Below are 25,058 nucleotides of genomic sequence, written 5' to 3' on the forward strand. Positions count from 1 at the left end.
CGCTTGCTGACAAAATTGAAGGCCATGCATGGTGCTTCCCGCAATTTTTTTTTTAGGTATGTAATTAAAAAAAAAACACACAAGAGCTCATGGATAAAGCTAAGGACCTTGACTAGAACGTTCCACCTTTTGTTGTTTTTTTTACATTTTAATGACACATTCATAAAAGTGCAGTGCTCCACCATTTAATATTGTATTCTGACTGCGAACTTTTTAATATTCCCGAGTTGAGTCTGACCTGCAACACAGTCTGGATCTTGGCAGAGACGTCGGCCTGCTCGTACAGCTTGATGCCCTCCTCGTGGGCGCCGCCTGGGCACTGCACAGCGATGCGCTGCAGGTGGGCCAGCACCACGCTGTGCGCCTGCGCCACCGCCTTGAACTTGTCAAAGAGGAGCTCCAGCAGCTCCAGCAGAAGTCTGTGGAGGGGCGCCAGAGAGCGCCGCAAACAAGTTAGTCAACCCGTATGATGTACGGCAGTGGTGTCCAAACTCAACCCTCGAAGGCCGGAGTCCTGCAGGTTTTGGATGTTTCCCTATTCCAGATACACCTGTTCCAATGAACATGATCATTATCAGGCTTATGCAGAGCTTGCTGATGAGCTTCAGATGTGTTGGAGAAGAGAAGCATCCAAAACCTGCAGGACTCATTATGAAGCCCCAGTTTGGCCCATACGCCTCACCAATCCAACGGCCAAACCGACTTCGGCTGCTAAGTGCACACATCCAACAGGAATACAACAGTTTTTATAGTACAGTTATTTCCCCTAATAAAAAAAAAACGTTGTTTTTTTTTATACAATATAGTGCTATTGTTCTTTATTAACTCATTCACCCGCAGCCCTTTTCACTGAAGCAAACCCCTTCACTCCCGGCTGTTTTACTGGATTTTGCCTGATTTTGCAAGGCCCACAGAATATTGGCGGAGGCTTGGTTTGGGGTTACGGGTGGGGAGTGTCTGGGGGTTTGGGGGCCTGGGGGTGGCTGGGCTGGGTTGTGGTGGATGGCGAGCGTGGGGGGAGTGGGGGATGTGGGCCGGTGGGGTGCCTAAGGTGCCTGACGGGCCTGCCGTGCCCGTCCTGCTGCGTTGGGTTGGGGGCGCGGGCCGTGTTGGGGTGTGGGGCGCTCCTGGGTTTGCTCTCCGGCCGGTGGCCCCTGCGGGGCCCGGGGGTTGTCCCTTGGCGCTGCCGTAGCCTGGGGGGCTCTGGGGCTTGTGCTTGCTCTGTCCTGGCCGGGGTCGACGGATCCCCTCTTTGGTGGAGGTTTTCATGCATGCCAGATCCACCACACCAGCATCTATCGAAATTCAAACACAATCTGCTTCTTCCTCTGGTCGTTGAATCGGTGGAGGCCGATGTCTGTGGATCTCACTCTGCTTCATCTATTCTTCCTTCCTTCCTTTCCTCAGTCTTTCCTTTGGTCTCTTGAGGTCTCCCTAATTTGTTGGAATGGATGTTTCTGGGGTTGGTGAAAGACTCTGGTTGGTAACCCGGTGGGTAGTAGGTAATATCTGGTCGGTGCTGGATTTTACTTTCCTTTCTTTCTTTGATCCTTCCTCGGGTCTCCTGACAACCTCACGCCTCGAGTTGGATTCTGAAGTATTCGGCTTAGGTGAATGGTAAGGGATTTTTAATATGTTTTAGGTGGACTAATGAGTACACACGCACGCACACATGCACATACTCACTTACAAAATAAAAAAATAGAGCAATGATGATGACATGTCAAATCGGTAAAATTACCGAATGAACAATACTGAGCTCTCTCGGGGAAAAAAAAGAAGAAATGTAAACATGTTTGAACATTAAATAAAGTGCAGTGAACACTGAACAGTTTCTGAGTGTTTATTTTCTCCCACCCGCGTTTCATTCCTTGTGATTGGATGAGTGAATTTTCGTCACCGTGTTTTCATTAATTTCGTTTTAGCCATTGATAAATTGTCAGTCAATTTTAGTTATTGTCCCAATGAATGGCTTGGATTTTAGTTTTTGATAAATTTTCATCAGAAAAAAAAAATTTGTGATGAAAAATATGACGAAAATTTTTCGCCAGTGAAATTATCACTGGCTTACTTACGGACAGGAAGTATCAATTTTCAAACAGACTTCTCGCTTTCAATGCAAGGCCTTCAAAGAGTAGCCGAGGGGAACACAGCTTACATGAACCAGCCCACTTGATTTTAGTTATATTTGGGAAAATGGTGCTAATGAGGCAACAGGCGAGCAATGTGACAGAATGATGTGATTTTATCAATGATATTGGAAGACGGCTGACCAAGAAGAATCAACAACAACGCTAAGGACCTTTGGTGCTTGGAGCCTTATAACCAAGAAACTATTATCTATGATTAGCACTCTTTTTCTGCTCAAGTGTTGTGTGTCACTGCATCAACAAATTAAAGAATTCTTTATGGGATCATTGCAAACTAAGTGGACTAATTGTCTGTTTCTGCTTATACCTTGGGATCTAGTCTAAACAGAGTATCTTTGTAATAGCTTTAAACTCGGTGTGCAATAACAACACTATTGTTTCCCACGGCGAGTGGTACATTGGATGGAGTTTCCATGGCAACCCGTCTTGACTTTAAATGGAAGTGAGCGTGTGGAGAAACTGGATGTGTTTGCACCCGACGCAGGCAACAAAGCGGCACACGTGCAAATGTGGTGTTAAGCACTCACACACTACAGGAGCCGAGCAACGTGGCGGCCTAATGCATTGTGAGGTCAGATGGGATTTAATGGAAAACAAGGAAAGCAGGAGGCAGGCGAGGACGCCGGAGAGCAACCCTGACAGGAGGGGAGACGCTACTCTTAAGCGGTCCGGGATCACTGGACTGAGACCTGCGCTTGGCCGAGCGAGGAGGGACGTGAGCGCTTTTAAGGTGTCGTCCGTGAGCGCAGGTGGGAGATTGGATGGGGTGTGTTAAACTGTGACTTGTTTGAACTAGCTGTTTTCAAGCTTCATGGCAGCTAGGACTTTTGTGCAGGCCTTTAGCGTCGTTTCATACCTGGGTGAGCGTCTGACTGCTTCAGAAATATCCGACACAAAGCTAATCATGCAGCAATGATGCCAAAAAAAACCAATCAATTGTCGTCCCTATCCTACACAGTGCCACGAAAAAAACCATTGATCTTTTATTTTCTAGTCGTCAGTCAATCACAGGACGGAGGACCATTTACTTTAACGTTCACACTTATACACACCTATATTAACCTAACATGATTTTTTGGGGGGGAAATTTAAAATCAAAACATAAATCTCATGAATAATGTTTAGTTAATTTCTGGTAAAGAAGTTTTTTTTTAATTGGCTGCAATGACATTGAAGTAATTCTTATGACACACTCATTTCCATTCACAAATCGTGTTTTTCTTCAGCATTTATTAGCATTCTAGGAAATTTCTCTAATGAAGTCTAAGCTGTCCACCGAGCGATGCAGCTGAGTAAAAATACACTTGGCGACTTTTTGATTTTCAATTAAGCACCGCACAACTACAGATGCACTGCAATGGAAAAACTACAACCCTGTATCGGTTTTGAGGCTCAAAGTACAGTATACTGTACTGTCTCAGTGATTTTTATTGAACCACAAAAACATGGTGTGATTGTCAAAGACAAAGCAGTTTGCCACACAAGAGGTAATGGGCGATCATGAAGGGGAGAGTGTGGTTATTTTGAGAGGCTGTTGGCAATGACAGAGACTTTGCTTTCTGGTCTCAGGAATATATACAAATATAAATATAGTTGGGTAGTATAGTAAAACATTTATACATGTATTATATTATATCTTTGTCTTTTCTTTTCGGCTTTTCCCTTCAGGGGTCGCCACAGCGAATCAGTTGCCTCCATCTAACCCTGTCCTCTGCATCCTCTGCTCTCACACCAACTACCTTTATGTCCTCTTTAACTACATCCATAAACCTCCTCTTTGGTCTTCCTCCAGACCTCCTGCCTGGCGTTTGGAAACTCAGCATCCTTCTACCAATATACTCACTATCTCTCCTCTGGACATGTCCAAACCATCTCAGTCTGGCCTCTCTGACTTTATCTCCAAAGCCTCTAACATGTGCTGTCCCTCTGATGTACTCATTGCTGATTCTATCCATCCTGGTGACTCGCAAAGAGAATCCCAGCATCTTCATCTCTGCCATCTTCATCTCTGCCACCTCCAGCTCTGCCTCCTGTCTTTTCCTCAGTGGCACTGTCTCCAGACCAAACAACATTGCTGGTCTCACCACAGTTTTATAAACTTTTCCTTTCATTTGAGCTGAAACTCTTCTATCACACATCACACCTGACACTTTGGAGTAAAACTGCATCTCATATTTTTTAAATGAAAGAAATTGTGATTTTGAGTTTGTCTCTTGAGTGTACCTTGGTTGACTCTCCTGCGCAAGGTTCTCTCCTCTCTGGTAGGCATGGTCTGCGATCTGAGTGGTGGACCTCTTCACTATCTGCTTGAGCTCCGGCTCCAGCCGATCCATGATGGCTTTGATGGTCTCTGGGATCTTTTTCAGCTTGGCCAGAGCCTAAGGGAACAATGGAGGGAGGATGTTTATTTGAAGATACAGAGCAATCAAACAGGTCAGTCTTGTCATATTCCTTGCGTGTACCTTTATCAGGATGCCCATGAACTCGGCACTGTTCTCCTCCGGGTCCACCTCGGGGAGGTCTAATTGGTTTGACTCCCGTATGTCTTGTTGAAGCTCACGCACTAGAGGGGAAACACCGGTATCTTAAGACATGATTATTTTTATACAGCAAGAAAAGAAATGAGATGAAAAAAATAATCCCTGTGCTGCCTTTCATCTCTCTTTATTTGCACCTCAACAACGAATGCATAAAAGATACAGGCCTCTGAGACGTAATACCATTCATACCCAATATGTTAAATCACAAGAAAGTTGATCTCCAGGCACTTTTATAAGGAATGCTCCAATAAGAGAGACCCAGCAAAACACAGGAGGAGCTTCTTAATAACGCAACACACCAAAGCCGATACAAAAAAACATAATATGACTTTACCAAATTAGTGGTTCAATTGCGAGCACGCAAGGTTCAAATTTTCACGGGAAGAGGCGTCCCAATTTTCCGTCAGAGCACGTTAGGGGAGTTAATGTTTATGGCAAGTTAATGGACTTTGGGTCGCCTTTGCTTCTACTCCCCGTTTCAGCTGTAGTTTGTGTAATAATTATGACAATTACTAGCTACAAATGAGGTGCTCTAATGCTATTAGGCAAAATGGCATGCTTAAGTCACTGACGGAGGTGGGCTGCTGCGCCATGGACCACAGCTTTTAGCGTGCCAGCATACAGGCACTTTATCGCCTGCGGGCCTGCTAATTGCCGCTTTCTTTGAATAAATTTAGACAAATTTGCGGTGTAGCTTTTACCGCTTGGGCCTGCAGGGCGGCCGTGCCAAATGAAAATGTATTATCTATTAGTGGACAATTGTGCGTATGTGAGCTCATGAGCTGCACAAACATGACGACGTGTGGCCCAGAATGAGCTAGAAAGACTTGAATGGCTTGTATAAAATTGTTGGGTCTCTGGAGTGCCTGTCTATACATCAAGTATCAAATTAAATAACCAAGTCATTCTTTAGTCAAATGCCTTTTTCTTACAAGGATGAGTCAATCATAACTTTTGCCTTTTTTTCCCTCCACTCATGAGTTAGCAGCTTGGCTGGAGGAAGATCAAAAGCTCCTTTCAAGTGACTGTTTACCACAACAAGGCCCACATGAGGAGCCCACAAGCCTGGTCTCAAAATAATTCTCAAATGATGGGACACTGTGATTTCCTACGGATTCTGTCGAAATGATCACTGAAAATTACTGCTGTTGATAAGGCTGCTGTTGTCCCATTGTCCTCTGCTTATCCTCACTAGGGTCGTGGGCATGCTGGAGCCTAGTCTAGCTGTCATTGGCCGAGACGAGAGGAACTGGTCACCAGCCAATTGCAGGGAACAAATAGAGAACCAACATTTCACACTCACATTCACACCGACGGGCAATTTAGAGGGTGCATATTGATATTTATCCATTTCCTAGTTTGTTTAAACGCTGTTGATAACTATTGTCACTAATCAATTAATCGGTAGCTGGTAATCATTAACTGTCGTGCCACATATGACGTGCATCTATAATTACAAAAAAGAAAAAAATCGGCCCTAGCATATTCACTGAGGCCCACTGGCTCGGCCCGGCCCAGCCCAAGGCCTGCCAAACATGTAGTACTGCCACTGATGTTGTTGATGTTTCAATTTGCAATCTATATTCAAACTGGATTAATGGACTGGTCCCTCTAAATTGTGGGCCAGTCTCTAGGGGTAAAATGTAGGAAAATGATCATTAAAAAGCACTGCATCGGCCCCAAAAGAGGCTGGCCCACCGGGCATCTGCCCAGATGCAAGATGGCCAGTCCAGCCCAGCCCTGCGCAAGCCTACTTGCAACAACCTAGCCCCACCTGCCGGCTGACATGGTAATGAAAGCTATACTTGCTATTAACTTAAACAAAACGGGCAAATTTTAGCACAACAAGAAATAGAATGCATTCTTCATCTTTGAGGTATTTTTTATGAAAGGTATTAAAACACCTGTTTTAAAATATGAAGAAAGCATAATGTGCTTCTTGTAGTTGAACAACCTGCTAATAGTGCACCAAATGTTTGTAACTAAAAAACTATGCACAAAGAAAACTCATAAAAATCCAAGCATGCATGACACAAACGTATTGCTCTCGATGTTTTTTCATCAAATTCTCATTTTTGTTTTTGTACATTATCAGCACCGGTTGCCATTTTAAGCGTTACAAATGCTCGCCGCCCACCAATGCTACCGCCGCCGCTGCACCCTGCTGCGATGACAGCGACGGCAGATGACAAACGATGCAGATAAAGGCGGACAAGATGATTATAATGTCGGCGAGGGAAACGCACACTACGATGGCGACGGCTGAGGGTGTTGTGACAAATGCAGTGCAAGAAATGAGGCAAACTTCCGATGCTTCGCATTTACCTAATAGTGTACATAATGATATGCAAATGACTGATGACTGATGCTAATGACTCCATTATCATTAATATGAGCCTGGTCACAAACGGCACTCAATATATCACGCTTTGTATTGTACAAGTGGTTGGGGGGTAAAATGCATCAAATTCAAATCGACATCGCAAAATAGTGTAACTTTGAATGCAACTTTCAAATCGCAAAGGCTGCAATTTGAGGGGAAAATGCTTCATTTCCGCTAGTCAGTCTGCGAAGTGATAAAGCCACATTATTATCTGACTTTTTTACGGCACACTTGTTTGTTAAAATTTTGTGAAGTGGTCGTAGTGAACACTTGTGAAAGTGAAAGACTGTAAGTTAACAACTCTTCATCTTTCAAATTAATATGTTTTCTTTTATTTTAGCATAGGCCATAAGACCAAAAAATCTGATATTATGTATTTAAATACAGAATAATTGATTATTTTTGTTTGTTAAAATATATATATATTTCATATATTAAATCACAATCACATTATTGAGGGGAGAAAAAAAAATGCAATTAGAATGTTTTTTTTTACAATGGTACAGCCCAAGTGTGCATTTAAACTAATATTTTCTACCACTGCTTGATCCTGGTGTGCTGAATTGGGAGGAATCCAGAAGTTTGCGTGGGGTGGAAAGGCCGCTGACGTCCAACGCCAGCATGGGAGACGTATCCTTGCCCGCGCTGCTGAAGAGCAAAAAACATCAAATGTCTCAAACAGGATGTGGCACATTAGCAGCAAAAACAAACCCACCCGGCTGCACTTCGCTAACATTATCAATCTACTGTTTAACCCCGACGCCTTGAATGTGCGTGGGGCCTGGCGACTGCCTCCCAATGAGCTGATTATCACACCTTAAGCTGGAGGTGGGAGCAATTTAGTCCAAGCGGTGTAAACGCAGCGTTGGCTGGCTAAGTGAGCGAAGCTGTCTGAAGTCTGGGTTTTTTGTTAGGGAGGCGGGCGCCTGTCACCGGTTGACCCTCCGTAATAAATCACTGTATCTCGCTGACCCACCGCCACCATAATTACGGCGCCCACACATGCCATGCCGCAACACAAAAGCGTAAACAATGTCGCTGTGCTGCATTAGCCCTAATATATTTTACCGCCGAATATGGAATTGTAGCACTAGTTTGACAAAATGATTGCATATCTGCGCCATTGCACAGCGAACACTGAGCCTTTGGAGCCAGCGGACACTCTCTGGTAAATATATACAAAGACTTGTTGGTGTCTGTAATTGGGCTGGTGTCCATACAGGAAATAACTGGCAACTGGCAGTTGTTTGAACTTATAATGAAGGCGACACTTTGAAGGTTACTTTCTGACACAGTGGGCACAAAAGAAGGGTTTGAACACCAGTCTAAATAAAAGAAATGTAGGAAGGAAGATGTATTTCAATGAATGCACAATAATTGGAGAAACATTGTCTGGTGTACTAATAAGTCTCTGCGCGCCAATGATTAAAAGTAGAACTAAACTACGAACAATGTATTTTGGACAAATACCCTGGAATGCGCGCCGTGTTCTTGTCCTTGTTCTTGTGTCCAAGGCGACTGGTGGACTTGATGTAGAGGTGACGGTGAAGCTCGTCGATGAGCACCAGGTGGATGTTGAGCTTCTTGCTGTGGAGCTCCAGGCGCAGGTCACCCAGGCCTTCCACCTGCAGCAGAGGGCCTTCCAGCGACTCCACAGCCGACACCTGGGGATACATTGCTTTAATTGTGTGCAAAATCATATTCGACTCATCTCAAAATGACCAAACATAGCATGTTCTGGAACAAAGATGAGAAAAAAAATGATCATGCAGCAACATCTCCTATTGGACAGTGCAGCTAAACAAGCGGAAATCAATTTACAAGCACATACCTTTGTGGCTAACTAGTTCTTTCTGCACCGAATGAAAATTATTTGTTATGATTGTCTAAAAAACGTCCATACTTTCAATCATGAGGCGACATAATGTTGTACGGCTTCCGCAGAGCGAGGGATGAGACAAAGTTAGACAACACTTATTAGACTGTTGAGCATTCAAGAATTTTTAGATTTGTTCTCAAGATATTTTCAACATTTTACATTGGTTAATATCCCAATTGTATCAATTTGTGAAAACAAACATGAAAATAACCATATTTGGACTGTGGACACATGAGGTTTCCGCCCAACAGTGACAATATACAAAAGTTGGAGACCCTGCATAGCTTTAGTTGTATGGCACGGTGCAAAATTGGGATGGGGGGGAGCAGCATAGTTTTGACCTTTAATAAAAGTTTACAAAAATGAAATTCAGGTTTTAAAAAAAGAAATAAAAAGAAGCAAAAGGATGAGAGGTTTTTCATCCGACACTACGGGAGCTTAGGACTGCCGTTCAGTAGAGGAGAGAACACAGTCTGAATTCTAATTGTCAACCCTTGGAGATAAGCCTCACTCAAACACACACACAATTTTATTTGCAGCTAATCCACCTCTTTCGAGGTAAGACCAAGGAAGGAATTTATATCTGTGACTCATGAATACTTGAAAGTATAGAGTTCTTCAAAAAGGCTGCTTTTTACCTTGGCACCAACCTTTTCTAGCAGCCCAGATCAATGAAATCAAAGTTTGACTGACTTTGAACTCTTGACTCCTTTTCAAAACGTGTCAAAGCGGGAGAGTGAGGGCAGGTTGGAAGGAAGTTCCGCTTCGTTCCACCTGCGCTAAAGAGGATTTTCATGCTCCTTTTGTGCACGCCAACGTCCCACTCCCCTCGCCCCCCTGTAGATAACTCTATTCGGGCAGACTAATTATTTCCAAAGTGGAAGGGAAAGATGTGTGGGAGAGCAGCAGAGGGAAAGAGACATCACAGAGTCTACTGTGTCACTATGTGCATCATACAAAGGCGGGCACACCTGAACAGCACCACAAATTGGTCCTTTGGTGCCATGAGAGGATGCAGGGAAAAAACTTTTAAGGCATGGGAAAAAAACATGTTTGCGTGCAAACGAGTGCAAACAGTCCCAAGAGCCAACAGTCGGTAAAAAAACAACTTGTTTACATCTGAGCAAGCAGCCAAACCGTATTTACATTTTAATGTCATGCTAAAATGGGCTATTTTTCACATTTAAGCAAGTGATTTATATTAAAATTTGTGAAGGCGTGTCCAAGAAAGCTATCCAGGATTATTTGATGATAACTATTTAATGTCTCAGTGATTCATAGAGGCTTATGCTCCACTTAATGCTACTGATCATTATTTCCAAGGAATTCCCCACTACTCACCAGCATGTCTGTGGCGTGGAGGTAGTGCTTACTGGCCATGTAAGCCTCGAGGCGTTGAGGCACCTGCTTGATGCTCTCAATCTCATCCAGGAGCTGCAGGACATGCTTGTGCTCAATACCCTCGATCCAAAGCTTCCTCAGCTCGTCCCGCTTGCAGTGGAGCAGCATTTTGCAGGACAGGAGGTTCTCCTTCACCTGCGCATGCGACAGGGACGTCAGCAGCGCCACGGCACTCAACAGGACGTATTTTGTATTTCTTACCTGCTTGATCTTGTTGCGGGAAGTGGTGATGCGCTCAGTGATACTCTGGTAGGTCCGGATGGCAGTGGTGAGCTCGGCATAGTGCTGGACGATGAGCTCGTCCAGGTCGCGATCACACGTCTCAAAAGCCTCCTCAAGACGCCCCTTCTCCGTCTCCCTGTCCTGGACGTCATCACTTCTGGACAAAGTCCTATATGGATGGAATTAATTAACGTGATATTTGCACACATTCAGACTTGATGATCACCATATTAGCAGTTTACAACTTTAAAGCTGTCTCAAAAGTCTCAAACGCAATTATACTCCAAACAAACCTTGCAATATAATAGAACACAGAATATGACAATGACACACAGATACTAGTTTAACCTTTCAAACGGGATTTAGCAGATGACAAAGACAAGAAAATTGATTAAATGTGTACTGTATATTCATAGTGAAGGGACACGGCGTAGACATGGTTTATTCTTTCGAAAATAAAATTACATGCGAATTAAAACGAGAAATCTGTCCGAGCCAAACAAAAAGACAGGAAGAGAGCTTCAGCAAAAGATAGCGGGTCTTCCGTCGATGCGCGTAGCCTCCAAGTACATCGCCTCAATCTTTTCCCCACGAAAAATACAAGCAATACCTTATGACGGAGATTAGAAGACCAGAGGGGTCTTTGTTTTTGTTGACAGCTCCCCTGTATCGCCCTGTGTCTGTAGCCATCTTTTCCAGCTGCAACTGGAATCAAACCGGAAGCCGGATGCGCGTGTTTCACAGAGGGATTGTGGGAGTTGCAGTTCAAATACACAATTCAGTTTTGTTGCTTCACTGTTTGAAAAAAAAATACGTATGTAGCATTTAAAAATTAAGAACAAATATTTTTAAAATATTGTAAATACAAAATAGCAACAATAATAAATAGAAACTTTTTTGGGGGGGCGGGGGGTGTTAAAATTTAAGTTTATGTTATTATTGATGAGAAAATGTATTGGTTGTGTGTTGAATCCTTCACCCAGAGATGTGCTTTAATGCAATATTGATTTCCGCAGGAATCTACACATCACAGCAAGAAACCACCTTTATTGGAAAGTTAGATCCATATCTCTCTCACTAGGAAAAAAAGAAAGCCAGCAGAGGAGCAAGTGTTTGTCAGTTAGTTAATAGCCTCTTTCATTTAGAGCATCCATAGTGGTAGATTTGGCAGGGCTTTTCATGGTCTTATCTCTGACAATCTTTGCTGTACCAGTGACAATGGTAGAGGACATCGATTGTGGGGGTGGAAGTGGTCAATTCTTACTAGTCTAGACTGCGATTGATGTGCCGGTGGAATGATGAGATAACATTGTCGGCCATCTTTATGTCTCTTCTCACCTAGCTGGGGGGGAAAAGAGAAGACGCAAACGTATTTCTTTTGAAAAAGAAGGGAGTAAAATTCTTCTGGTCCAGGCTTAATTTTGAAGTTCTTATCACTGAAGCCTTCTGCCCATCAGTCCACCTAATCTCTTGGCCTTCTCGTCCCCAATAACAGTGGGCCAAGGTCATGCTGTTCAGGTTGATGTGTGTTTGAACACAAATCAACAATGTTTTTACTGACTGGAAAAATGTCTGCTTCTACATAACATTAAATAAGAGATGACCGAAGAACCTTTGTGATCCACAAGCAAGATTGTATTTATTAGGTTATAATTTAGTCGTGTATCCATTATATAAGATCTCCATTTAGTACAGCCTGAGGCTTTTCAAAGAGCACCCTGGAGCGACGCTGCCTGTTCCAGTTACTCATTATGTAATCTGTGATCATAATAGATTCAGAGATGAGGGTCGTCCCCTGGGGAATGCGCTTGGAGAACCCAATTTTTCATTGATAACAGACAAACAGAAGAATGGCAAGCACAATTAAATTGAGCGTGTTCGTACAACAAAGACAAATGACACATGGGAAAGTAATACAGCAGGAAAATTTGCTTTTCAGATGTAATGTCAAAATAGCAAATTATGACATATGAAACTCAATGTGTTCCTTTGTTTTACTGATTTAATCATGCAAATATGACACAGACAAGAGGAAAATACATCTAAAACTGTCAATTGCTGCAAAGAAGCAGTCACTTCAGTATAAACACTAATAAAGCTATAGAGCATTTTACATACAGGATGTGGTAAAGTTAAAACCACATAATGTGTACCCTACAACCATAAATATTTGAAAATGTATCATCCAATTTATGAATGTGTAACATTAAAACTTCAAGAAACAACTCTTTGTTCATAATAGATTGAGTTTAGAGGGCAAGACTTATGAGCTGTCATCCATAATGATAGCCTCTGTATTCCAGTAAAATCAAATTCTGTCCAATACTTTGAAATCTTGCAAGGCAGAACGACTTCCTGGAACAAACAAAAGCTGTACTTTTTCATTTTGGATCTGGAATTATTGTGCTTAACACGATCAAATTGTAAAAGTGCCTCCCATGCTTATACTCAAGATGTTTTTTTTTAATCTTAAAAAAATGATTTTAGAAACAAGAGTAGAATGTTTAATATTATTTTTCAAGCATTTTGTTTTGTGTTGCTGGTAGACAAAGGCAAAGAAATAAACCTCCTAAATGAGTCATAATACAATGTAAACAACAGATGTGCTTGTGCAGCGACTGGACAAAGATATGTTCATTGGTGGAAAGTGAAGCTGACAACAATCTGGGCATTTTTCCAAAGCCGCAAGCAATATGTTGTGTTGGATGTGAATTACAATAGGTCATATGTACGCCTGCTTCCTCCTCCTCACCTTCTGTCTGCCCTGTTCCATAATTACCTCACACTTGCCTGCAATATGTTTTTTATTATTATTATTATTATCACTTGTTGTCAGATCGAAAAAGTCTTGTTATTCACCATATGACATATATGGCAAGTCTATCCTATAAAATAGTCAATGTACTTGAGCTTGAGTATTAGAAAGCTATTTTTAATGGAATGATTCATACCACTGTATACAGAACATTGATGATAAACAAAAAATATAAAACGTTTAGCTGTGATAATTAAAAAATATAGATGTCATAAATCAAAACCAGTTAAAAATATGAATAACATCATATCTTCATGCGAGGTCCTAGATCTTTAAGACTTCCGCCCCATTTTTGACAGAGCAACCAATAGAAATTCTCAATGCTGCGATCTGAACCAATCACATCTGTTTTTCTTGCTCACGTCTACCCAGAGAAGCCGGAACAACAGCGTGTGGGCCTCTGACAACTCCGAAAGCTCCAAAACTCTGTTGAAACTCATCTCGACATTAGTGTTTACTATCACATGTAGACATTTAATACATTTTAGACCTGCGGTGTGACAATGGGAGCCAACAACAGTACCCGCCGCGTGTCATTTGAGTCGGACGAGAACGAGAATGTAACAGTGGTGAAGGGCATCAGGGTGAGTTGACGGCTCACTTGCGTGTACTGTATAACTGTTGCACAATGGCAAGAAATGTCATTGTAATGCTACTGTCATACAATCATGAAGTCTTAATATTTTGCTTTTATTATACAAGATTGAATGATGTTGTCAAATCGGTCATTATTTTTGATACAATCATACCCAGCCACGTTAAGTTTCTAAAAAGCAAGTGCACAAGCATTAAGTTTCCTCTTTTTGCTTGTGAATCTGGGTTTATAAGAGGTAAATTGTGGGGCAATTTAAATGTCATTGGCGCGTTGACATTGACGTCACAAACCACGTGCGCTGAATGAATGAATGAATGAATGAATGAAGGAACGAAAGAAAGAAAGACGCAGAGCACCGTTACGTAATTTTTAACGTGCAACATTGTTATAGAAAAGTTAAGTCATAGCAACACATACTTTTACACCAACCATGCAAATGCAATGGACACTTAACAAGAGTTGCTCAATTAAATCTGAGGCTTCAAAAGTGAGCGTGGGCGGTTAAATTTAGACAGAGCCCTTTAAGTCAATTAGATAAGACTTCAGGACTTGGCAGGAATCACTTACAAAGGCATAATCCCATTCTTGTCATTGCTGTACTACATAAAATAAGACCCTTGTGCCTTTATACTTGTTAGAAAATCAGTTTAATAATTATTTTGAGCATTTCTTTGCAGCTCTCGGAGAACGTCATCAATCGAATGCGAGAACCTTCTATGGCCTCTCATCCACAGCCAGTTGCTCCTCCTCCTCCATTTGACCCCATCCCCTCCTTTCCTCCTCCAATCGCTCCACCTGCCACAGAATCCGTAGCACCTCCACCTCCTCCTCTTCAACCCAAGCAGGTAGAAGCACCCACTGTCATTGACACGGTGCTACCTTCCTCCTCCTTGCCTACAGTTGTGCCTCCTGCTTTTGAGCCTACCCCTGCTCCTGCTCCCACTGTTGAACCGGTAACTATACCTTTCCCTTCTCCTTCTGATCCCCCTGCTTCAGCTCCTTTCCCTGCAGCGGTAGATGCTATAACTCCGCTAAGCGAACCCCTGTCTCCTCCTGCTTTCCTGCCTCCTGATTCCGACCTCCTCTCCTCCCTTCCTGTTTCTAAGCCTGTCACTGTCCTGCCAGCACCTTCTCCACAGTTTCAAGTGACCACTCCTCCTTCTCATCCTCCTCCTCTTCTTCCTCCTCCTCCTCCTCCTCCTCAACAGGCGGTGGAGTTAGAATCTTCTGCCCCTGTCCCAGAGCGCAGTTCAGTAGCACCATCAGCACCTCCTCCTGTTGCACCAACAAGTAAGTTTCATAACATTGCGTGTAGCATATGCAAATCATTTTTTTGGTTTTACAGTATTCAAGCTACACGCTACTTCATAAACAAATACAGTGCACTTTTCACTGGCCCAAAATGAAAACAAACTATTAATAGGGTGTGTTCTCAAGATGAAAACAAACTATTGATATTGCACTTTCCTAAAAAGAAGACAAACTGTTGCTGAAAAATAAAACTATTAGGCTTTCTTCAGGCTTCTCATTGGCTAAAATTCAAGTTTCAAGATGTTTTATGTCATATGCACAATGAAAACACAACGGATTCATTGAGCATTAATACTTTCTTACTTTACGAGTCTCCTATACAAAGAAAATAAAAATATAATAATGAGAGCAATTTTAAATAATAAATAGGTGTGCAGAAGGCACAAATGTACATAAGAACAATTTAAAAACAATCACAGTTTAAAAAACAAAAAGGACAGTGCATTTGAGTTTAACGGTGGTACCGTTAGTTGTCTAGTTAGTGCAAAAAGAAAAACAATCTTGTACCATGTAAAGAGGGTTTTGGATGAATGCATTGCAGGTTGCACAGTGTAAACATCCACATCCTCATCATGACTACCAAAGGAAAATATTGCACAGTGTGGTTTAGCGATTGTGATGTCATTTTTTCAGGAGTGTGATGGTATGTGAGCGGAAGCTGGTTTTAAATCTTGTTGTTAGGGCTGTGATGCTCGTCGTGTCTGCCAGATGGCGGGGGTTATAGCGCCCCCTTTTAAAGTGGTGTCACTAGTGCTGTAACTATCGAATATTTTTAGAATGGGTTATTCTATTGATTATTCAATCGACTAATCGGATTCATTTTAATTTTGCATTAAAGTGTATTACAAAAATATTTCCCCCCCTGATTACTGTTTTACTAACCAGTGATTACTGGTAGTGTTTATTTCATACTTTGCATTCTTATAGTGATTAAAAAAAAAAGAAAAGGGGGGGGGGGCGGTAATTGATGTTGTACTATGTTACCGGTTTGGTCATTGTTTTACAAAGTAAAAATAGATGTTTGCAAATGTCTCATTTTGATTAAACACAGAAGATAATCCGTCTTTGTTCGTAAAAGACTACAGAAACCAGTGAGCAATTACTGTTGATATGCTGAAATCAGAGGATTTGGACAATTTTGAATAAAAAAATGGCTCCGAACGATTACTCAATTATTGCATTAGTTGTCGATTAATTTGATGATCGATTACTTGTCGATTAATCGACAAATTTCGATGGCTCTAGGTGTCACTTTTGAAGCGCATTGTACGTGGATAAAGCCTTGTTGTATGTTCCCTCGGTGGTGGGCAGACAAACTGTTGCCAATGAAAAGTTAATACATGCATTATAAAAGTAGAATCATTCTCGGTAATGACTCATTTCATTATGAGTTATATGGGGGACGGCGTGCCTCCTCGTCAAAGTTAATTAGAGGTTCTACGAGGATGAAGTGTCCGGGGATTAATTTTATGTGTGGCTACGTTTTGAATTTTAATCATGTTTATTGTGTGGGTGTTTACTTTAAGCCACCTCACGCTTTTTGTCTTCAACTTCGTAATTAGTCTTCATTCTTCTGATTCATTGTCAGCCTCTGATTGCTAATAAAATGATAAATTCTTTCCCCTAGTCAAGTTAATAAATTAGTAGCACATTACTGCTGATCACGGTGGCCGTTTTTGCTGTCATTACCTGCATAGGTTGACGGAATATGACTAATAATGATGCTAACAAGGTGTAATCTGACTGCTTTAATAACAAAAAGTAAAGTTGGTCCCTCCTCTTCCTCGCCCTCTCCTGAGTACTTGTGCCGAGGACATTTGAATGTTGCTCATTACGCACGTCGCACAGACAGGCGTGTGGGTGCAGAGCGGGTAGAGAGAGGTGGGCGCCCGGGCCGTGGGCAGGCAGGCAGGCAGGCATCCCCCGTCCTTTACTGTGCTCAATCAGCATGCTAATTAAAAAAGGCCAACTTGTGCCACGCCACAGTGACTCCAGTGATTAAAACGACAACTCTGTAAGTTTGGCACAATAAGCCAGCAGGCTGCGTTGAAGGGAAATGTGGACTACATTTTAGATTTGCTCTTCTTTGACACCAAATTTCATCTGCGCCACTCGACCGTTTGTTGAACGCGGAATAATCACAATCAGACAATTTAATGTACTCACTTATATCCAACAAAAGCTCCTTTTGCTGTTTCTCCCGGCGACTATCCAGTTAAAGCGTCCCTCCATTGTTTGCACTAATTGCTTTTCAGATTCACAAAGATAAATGCAACAATAGCGCGTTGTGTTTTTGAAACGCGCTGAGTGCATTTAGTGAGGCGAGGAGGCCATGTTCATTTCATAGCACAACAGTGGATTTTAATAAAAGGTTGATACTGTTTGCCATGGATTTTAAAGATGCAGGGTTGCACATTTTTGAAAATAAAATGACTAAGGTTTGAGGCACCCTTTGACATCGTAGATGGTTTAGAAAGAAATGAAATCAAAAAGAATCTGTATTGATCCACACACCATAGATCAGTGGTACTCAAACATTTAACACCAATTACCGTCTCAAAATAAACTTTGCTCTCCAAGTACCGCCATCATCACCAACAACGTAGATGTAATATTTTTGTAAGCTATTGTAACATCATGCAGTGACACTAACATGCTTAACATTCTCACTGAACTTAAAAATAGGAAAATAAAAACGGACTATTTAAATTACAAGTATTACTTAAAGCACACGTTAAATAAAACAACTGTCCAAATAACAGTTTGAATACAGACATTTAAAAAAAAAAAAATTGAACACAATCTGTATTTTACTTTAAAGGGACAGTCTGTAGAATTTAGTGCCTTCTTGTGGAGAACTAATAGAGGAAAAAAGAATACAACGACCTAAGTTCAAAACAAGTACTACGGTGCCTCAGAGAGACCACACTTCACAAGCCTAGTGAGCGAGCGAGCAGCCCGGTTAGCAGAAGCTAGAGGGCGGTGAGCAAGAGTGGCTGGCAAGAACGCGCTGGAGGAGCTAGTGGGAGAAGCTAGCAAAAGCTAGCGAGAGCAAAGCAGAGGACGACAAGCGGCGGGAGTGACAACCACCTGCAGGTCGTCTGATCGACCGATCTTTGGGTCCGACACTAGCTGCAAGCACTACCAGAGGCTAATTACGTTTGTGAAGTTATTCTCCTTCGGGGATTTGTAGAAAAAACATGGTGTGGCGAAGCATGTCAGCCTCCTGTAACCCGTGGCGCGAATATAATTAGCGATGGCTATTTGAAAACATTTTTTTTTTCAAATTATTAGTTCTCCTAGATGGCAGTGTTTCCCACACCATGTTAATTTGTGGGCGGGGCACCCAAGTAAACTGGCCACCACCCAATTCGATTTCAAGAATTTTTTATAAAAATACATTTAAAAAAAATTGTCACAACCAGATATACTGCATGTAATATTAGTTCGCTGTCACTCACTCATGAGGTCAGAGGAGACGCAAGCAGCAGGACTGAGAGTCCACCCAGCCCAGTCCTCTGACCCAAGTAGATTTTAAATCTGTGGGAAACACTGAGATAGCACTAAATAATACACACTGTCCCTTTAAGGTTAAACACAACAGATGTACTGCACTGGATAAAAAAAAGAAAGATACATTTGTCAAGATTATGCACAATTGGAACATTTCATTCAGCGATACTTTTGCTTACCACTAGGGGGTGCCCATGTACCACGTGTGTTATTGAAGCACACACATTGACCCACATAGATGAAACTTTTTTTTAATTTTGAAATTAAAAGTCTTGGCCCCATTGTCAACTCGCTGACACTCTCCAACCCAATAGGTTTAAGAGGCAAATCGGTTCGGGAAGTTAAAATTTTGTGAATGTTGCAAGGCTCCACCCATTAAACACCAACAATGAAAAGTAAAAGCCAGACCCTCAATAAAAATAGTTTGAAGAGGCGAAAACAGATAAAATGAACCAAAAAAAAGTGCTGTTAGGCTCCAACTTAAATAAGACTGGTGTTGAAACGTGCACGAATTCTACCTCCCGTCAAGGTGAAGAACCTCTGGACACCTGTCCACTGTGCTTTAAAAATTCATCTGAGACACACACACACACACACACATGCACGCACACACACACACACACACATACACACACCCACACACCACATTGATCTAATAGCCTACTCGGACACTGTTCTGCCTTTCTCAAATGCATTGAGATGAAGTGCAGAACGTGTGCAACTTGTGAAGTGTGGCGTGTTTTCCTTTTGACATTCCTTGTTATCTCAAAGAAGCCTGAGTTGTCAGTTATGACGATTTGGAATGATGACTGAAAAAAAAATGCTTCAGGCTGGAATTCTTCTGATTATTTTTTTAATTTTTTGCTGTGATTTGAGCATGGCAAAAGGCGCGAGGCGACTCCACCGAGGAATCGTGAAGAAGTGTTAATGTTACAGATTAGGCCCTCCACGCGGGTCTCTGGGTTAATGAAAGCCCTGATGAGAAATGCAATTTGCCTTCGTCTATTATCTCCACCGCCAATAGTTGCCATTTTTTTTCTTTTTTCTTTTTCCCTCACACCAGCTTTTCCACAGGGCTCTACGATTGGTGTTGAGCAATGATGAGGATTATTATTATTATTTTTTAAACATTTACATGGGGCTCTGCGGATGCTGGGTTGTGTCCGGCCCATAGCGGCAACCCCCCACCCCCATTGGGAGGCTGCTCTCCACGAAAGGAATACGGCGATAAGTGGGAAGTTTTTCCACTTCACCTGATCTCTGACTTTAAATGTTATTTTTCTCTTCAGAGTGTATGGCCAAATCGATTGTATTTTTTATGTAACTAGAGGGGAGCCAGTTTGATTTCTCACAATTATTATTGTGAGAAATCATTATCATGATCAGTGTCTTCACATGCAGTAGATAAACGGCATTAATCATTGTTGAAAGGTGATTTGAGCAAATGTTTCATTTCAGAAGTGTGCAAAAAATTACAACTCAAAAAGTAGCTCTCAGTCATAAAGGTTGATGATCACATGCTTCTTTCAATTAATGTGAGGTTTTTACCTGCGAGGAGTGAGGACATATATAGAAAACAAACGAGTCTTTACCAAGTGATTTTGTTGGCGACGATTGCAAAGTTGTCTAATAGAGAGTCTTTTCATTTAGTGCAATGTTTTAATGATGTCTTGATAATATCCAATTTGTCTACAATATTGGGTTTAGTCTTGATTGGTAATTGAAGCCGACTTAACCAATATAAGAAACAGTCCTTGTTAATTTAATACTGGAGGCAATTTTGGGACTAAATTGATAAGAGAAGTTTCCGTAGGTTTGGAATGTAAGACTCACTCATTCAGTTAAAAAAAAAAAAATATATATAATTATTATTATCAAATGAACATGAAGTCTAATGTAATTTATTAAATATATTTTAAATGGAAATCAATATTTTAATTTATAAGTATGTGTTTGATGTAATATTTAATTTCTCCATTTTATTTATTGACTTATGACATTATGGACCTTACATTGCTGGGAGACTCCTATTTCTAAGATTTACCCTGTAAATGGTCCGTGGCTGATGGTTATAAAGTTTTAATGCTGTTGATCAATGACGCTTCTTGCTGCTGTCAAACACGACGGCTGAGGCATGACGGATGTTTCCGTCGGCGTCTCTGCCTGATCCGCACCACCTCTTTATTGTACTGAGCGGATAATATTTTCCGCTCTTGTTAGCCGTCGCTTTACGCTGCGGAAGAAAGTTTACTGTTGGCGCTTTGTCGTGCTTAAGCAGGTAAGTTGAATGATTAAGCACGTGGGGGTGTTAAAGCTGCTGGCAAAGGTGTGCGAGATTTTTATATGAAGGTGGTGGGAGAGATAAACGTTAATGAGATGCGATTTTATGTATTCATTGCAGCAGTTAGTGTATTGAAAAAAAACCTCGTGTTTGTCAGCACTACTTTTGCATCAGGCCCCAAAACCGTAAATTAAGTTCTTCGAAAAGTGGTAAATAAGCAGATAGGGCTGGGTATCGATTCAGATTTTCAAAATCGATTCGATTCAGAAGGGCTTGATTTGATTTACGAATTTTCAATTCAGTTAAGTATTTCATGCAGTACCATTTTTACTTTTATTTGGAAGACATTCTCAGAAGTACCAACGTTGCAAATAGTAGAAACTTCTTTCTCTTACATGGAGCATTACTAAAAAATATGAATATTTACATTTATAATTGAATCCAATGCAGTTACATTAATCATGTATATTTTATTGAACATGACCTGATCAAAACAATAAATAATAATTTAAATCAATTACAACTACAGCGCTATGTAAATAAAGTGGCAAAAACACTCTGGCAAATCACAACATTCACATTCCTGTGTCATTTTTGTTGTTGCTAAGGTTCCAGTGGTTAATAAATAAATAAAAACAAATTGACTTAAGAGACACAGTCATAGTGCATAATTATGCATCCGCATTTTGTGTTTTTATGTCCAATTTCTTACCTTACTTCTTTTGGGGGGTGTTTGTGTTTAGTCTTTCGCTTTTTCTTTCATTTAATGTACAGTTTAGTTACTGCCACATGCATGCACTCCGTTTAATAATGTGGTGGTAATGCACCAAAAGTACCTGCCAACCGCGATAACAAAGAAGAAGAAGTCATGCATTACCGCCATTGGCCTTCTTCATAGCTATAGGTATCTATGCTAAAGAAGAGAGCGCTAATGAACCAAAAGTATTTGACAACCATCAAATGGAAGTAGAAGAAGTCAGTAGTCTTGTGTAAGTTATAGTGTATAGTATGACATATTTACTATTTAGAGCAGCAAGATGCACAGTAAACGATTAGGATTCTACTTTTGGCTCCAATGTGACACAGAATTTTAGTTAAGGTAAGCCATTTAAAACTACTGCAAAAAGAAAAGCTTTTCCATAGTGCATCTGTCTAAACAGTGTGTGTTTGCATGTGTGTATTTTTCGAGGGAGACCCGCGATGCAATCCGCTTGCATTAAAACACAGCCCATTTTTAAAGTTATATAGCAAGCAACAGCTTGGAGCAGCTCATGCTTGAGCTGTTTTCTTTCTTTGTAAGCACTGGGCTCCTTTTGGGGTAATAGAAGGGCACATTTGAACAACGCTCACACGTCGGAGTGTGACGATATATCAATATTGCGATAAATCGTGATACTTTGTCTCCCGATAGATTATCGATAAGCCTACGCAAGTATCACAATTGAAGTTATACAGCCACTATAACGGTTCCATTGTTAATCATTTATTGAGCAATTACTTGGCAGGCCACTAGGGGAGCGCCTCATAAGAGTGGCGGGGAAATGTATGGAAGTCTTCAGGCAAAGAAGACTCATGAGCTTACTTTTACTTGTGTAAGACATTTATTATCTGTCCAGCAACTGACTCAGTTTTGCATACATAGCATTTTAAGACATATTTTATGGTTTGACTTTTTCAAGCACACAATTTCTGAGGAATATTACTATTGATTTAATTGGATTTATTGTATTTATTTACTTTTGCAATGTTACCCCAAAAAATTCGTCACAGTTTATAAAATGAAACAATTTACTATCTAACTGACATGTTGCATGAAAATAGTGTTTAAGAAAGACACAAGTTTGTTCACAGAAAGTGGACTCTGTTAAGAAGACATTTGTAATGGTTTTAAGAAAAATACACTAAAGTACTCATTTTGTTTCAGTGATGGTACAAAAATTTTCTCATCAAAAAACCCCATCAATTTATGTCTGGAGTAGTTTTATCATAGATTATCGTGGATTTATTACCTGACCAATATATTGATAATCGTGGTATCGTCATATCGTGAGATAATCATTATCGTGAGCCTTGTATAGCATATTGTATCGTATCGTGAGGTACCCAGAGGTTTCTACCCTCACACGAGGTTTTGAACAAGTAAATGCTCGCCTCGGGCACATTAATTTACCGGAAAAAGCCTTATTTAAAGTATCGATACATTGTTTTATGAATCGATATTGGGCTATAAAAAGCAACATTGATTCGATATCGATATTTTAAACCCAGCCCTTTAAGATGACTTTGGTTTTCTGTTCTTTAACTTTAGTTGAATTTCTACTAAAAACATTGCAGTTAGTAGAAAAAGTTAGTAGTAAAAAACAATTTTAACATTCATGGCATATATTCAAAGGTCTTAAGTGTAATTTTAGATTTTATGCTACAAATTCTAGAGTTAATTCTTTCTTAAGCCTAATATAATTTCTGTTCTTGTGAGAATTTATTACGTTTCCTACAAAATAGCTCTGAAATTAGAAAACTACTGACATTTTTGTTAATGGGATAGGGAAGCCTAATTTTCCAGTTTCTGACTAATGTTAGAGCATAGTGGCAGACCAGATTTTCTCTTTATTTATGGATATTTTGTGGCCTAAATGTCCTCAAATTCAAATTAAATGTTGCATTCTAAAGACCAAAAATGTGCATGCATGATTCTATTATTGCTATTCAATTTACTTACCTTCACATGACGTTAAAAAAAGCAAACCTATATTAACATTTTCCATCTCGAAGGAAATTGTCTTTATGCAAGCTTGTATGAGTGTGTCTTGTGACTGTCCTGCTCTTATTACATTTTACCAGGTAATAATAGCCTCTGACAATAGGGATTATCCTATTTAACTAATGCAGTGTGAGTGTAATCTCCACACACACGCGCACGCACGCACACACACACGTTGTGGAGGGGGCAGTGTGGCACTTGTGTCTTCCGAGCACGTTTTGGCCTGGTCGCTGGCTGCCATCTTTACTTTCATGCTTAATTACCTGCCAAGATATAGCAGCGAGGACACGAGGCGTCCGCGAGTGATGTCCCTGACATGAATATAGCGTGATAAGGTTGCAGGGATGGGAACGCAAAAGACGTCCGTACCTGCGTGTTTGCAGGCATCCTGAAATGTACAAGGTCTAAATTGTATTATTGCTTATGCTGCAAACTTTTTTTTTTCTCTTCTCTGCTCAGTTGATGAAGAAGCCCTGAAGAAAAGGATCAGTGATGAGTTGTATGAAGGCTTGGAGAAGCAGAGAGTCAAGGCAGAGGAAGACCTGCAGGCTTGGTGAGAAGCAAAAAAATAAAAAATAATGCATTCGGCAGATTTATAATTTAATGGGATCCAGGGCTGGACAGGCACAAAAAATTGGCCTGCTGGCCCGGCCCGACTCTCGACCACCCCTGGCTACCATGTAGCTTTGCCACTTATGTTGGTTCCGTTTGCTGTCTATATTGTAAATATAGACATCGGAATATAGATCGGTTTCTAGGTGGAAATGGAGGAAATTTTAATTAAATAGCTCCGCATCAGCCCCAAAAGACACCGGCCCACCGGGCGTCTTTCCTGTATGCCAGATGGCCAGTCTGATATGTTCAGTTTGTGACTTTGTTTGTTCACCAAAATGTTAGGAACACCCTCTGTGTGATCAGATCATGACACAGTCCTGCACTGGTGTCAATCCGTACCTGTTGAAAGATTTCATTGAAACATTTTCCACAGTTTGCCCACTTTCATTAATAGTCATAAAAATCAGCATCCGTCTCTTCCAATCCCCACCACTTTTCCAATCTGGCTCCTCTCCGAAGCGCATCAGCACTTTACTTCTTGCCGTCTTCTCCGGATCAATTAATCATACCTGCGAAAGGAGGGTGTAAACCTGAGGTAATTTCCTGGATGTGGAGTCGGGCGATTCATTAGCCCCGCGAAAGACGGAGATGC

The 25,058-nt window shown here is 41.1% G+C and overlaps 2 protein-coding genes across 6 annotated transcripts in view; one reads left to right on the forward strand and one right to left on the reverse strand.

Moving 5' to 3' along the window:
* exoc4 (exocyst complex component 4) overlaps positions 1 to 11,309 on the reverse strand; it is an 85,623-nt gene extending 74,314 nt beyond the window's left edge. The window contains exons 1-8 of one of the 2 annotated variants that reach the window (XM_086060012.1): positions 11,186 to 11,309; positions 10,555 to 10,744; positions 10,294 to 10,488; positions 8,544 to 8,737; positions 7,612 to 7,718; positions 4,613 to 4,713; positions 4,374 to 4,528; positions 239 to 419 (exon numbers count right to left, since the gene is read on the reverse strand). In XM_086060012.1, coding sequence (XP_085916138.1) covers positions 239 to 419; positions 4,374 to 4,528; positions 4,613 to 4,713; positions 7,612 to 7,718; positions 8,544 to 8,737; positions 10,294 to 10,488; positions 10,555 to 10,744; positions 11,186 to 11,265 — 1,203 coding nt within the window. In that variant the 5' untranslated portion in view covers positions 11,266 to 11,309. Of the gene's footprint in view, positions 1 to 238; positions 420 to 4,373; positions 4,529 to 4,612; positions 4,714 to 7,611; positions 7,722 to 8,543; positions 8,738 to 10,293; positions 10,489 to 10,554; positions 10,745 to 11,185 lie in introns of both variants that reach the window. The other variant, XM_086060011.1, reaches the window with a different exon arrangement.
* A 2,444-nt stretch (positions 11,310 to 13,753) lies between these two features.
* The window catches only part of chchd3a (coiled-coil-helix-coiled-coil-helix domain containing 3a), a 43,475-nt gene continuing 32,170 nt past the window's right edge, over positions 13,754 to 25,058 (forward strand). For 3 of the 4 annotated variants that reach the window (XM_086059949.1, XM_086059951.1, XM_086059950.1), the window contains exons 1-4: positions 13,754 to 13,974; positions 14,663 to 14,938; positions 15,194 to 15,275; positions 24,311 to 24,404. In XM_086059949.1, coding sequence (XP_085916075.1) covers positions 13,894 to 13,974; positions 14,663 to 14,938; positions 15,194 to 15,275; positions 24,311 to 24,404 — 533 coding nt within the window. In that variant the 5' untranslated portion in view covers positions 13,754 to 13,893. The remainder of the gene's footprint in view (positions 13,975 to 14,662; positions 14,939 to 15,193; positions 15,276 to 24,310; positions 24,405 to 25,058) is intronic. The other variant, XM_086059952.1, reaches the window with a different exon arrangement.

Source organism: Leptonotus elevatus, chromosome 17 (assembly GCF_054856555.1).
Source record: "Leptonotus elevatus isolate MCC_2025b chromosome 17, RoL_Lele_1.0, whole genome shotgun sequence".
Classification (NCBI taxonomy): Eukaryota; Metazoa; Chordata; class Actinopteri; order Syngnathiformes; family Syngnathidae; genus Leptonotus; species Leptonotus elevatus.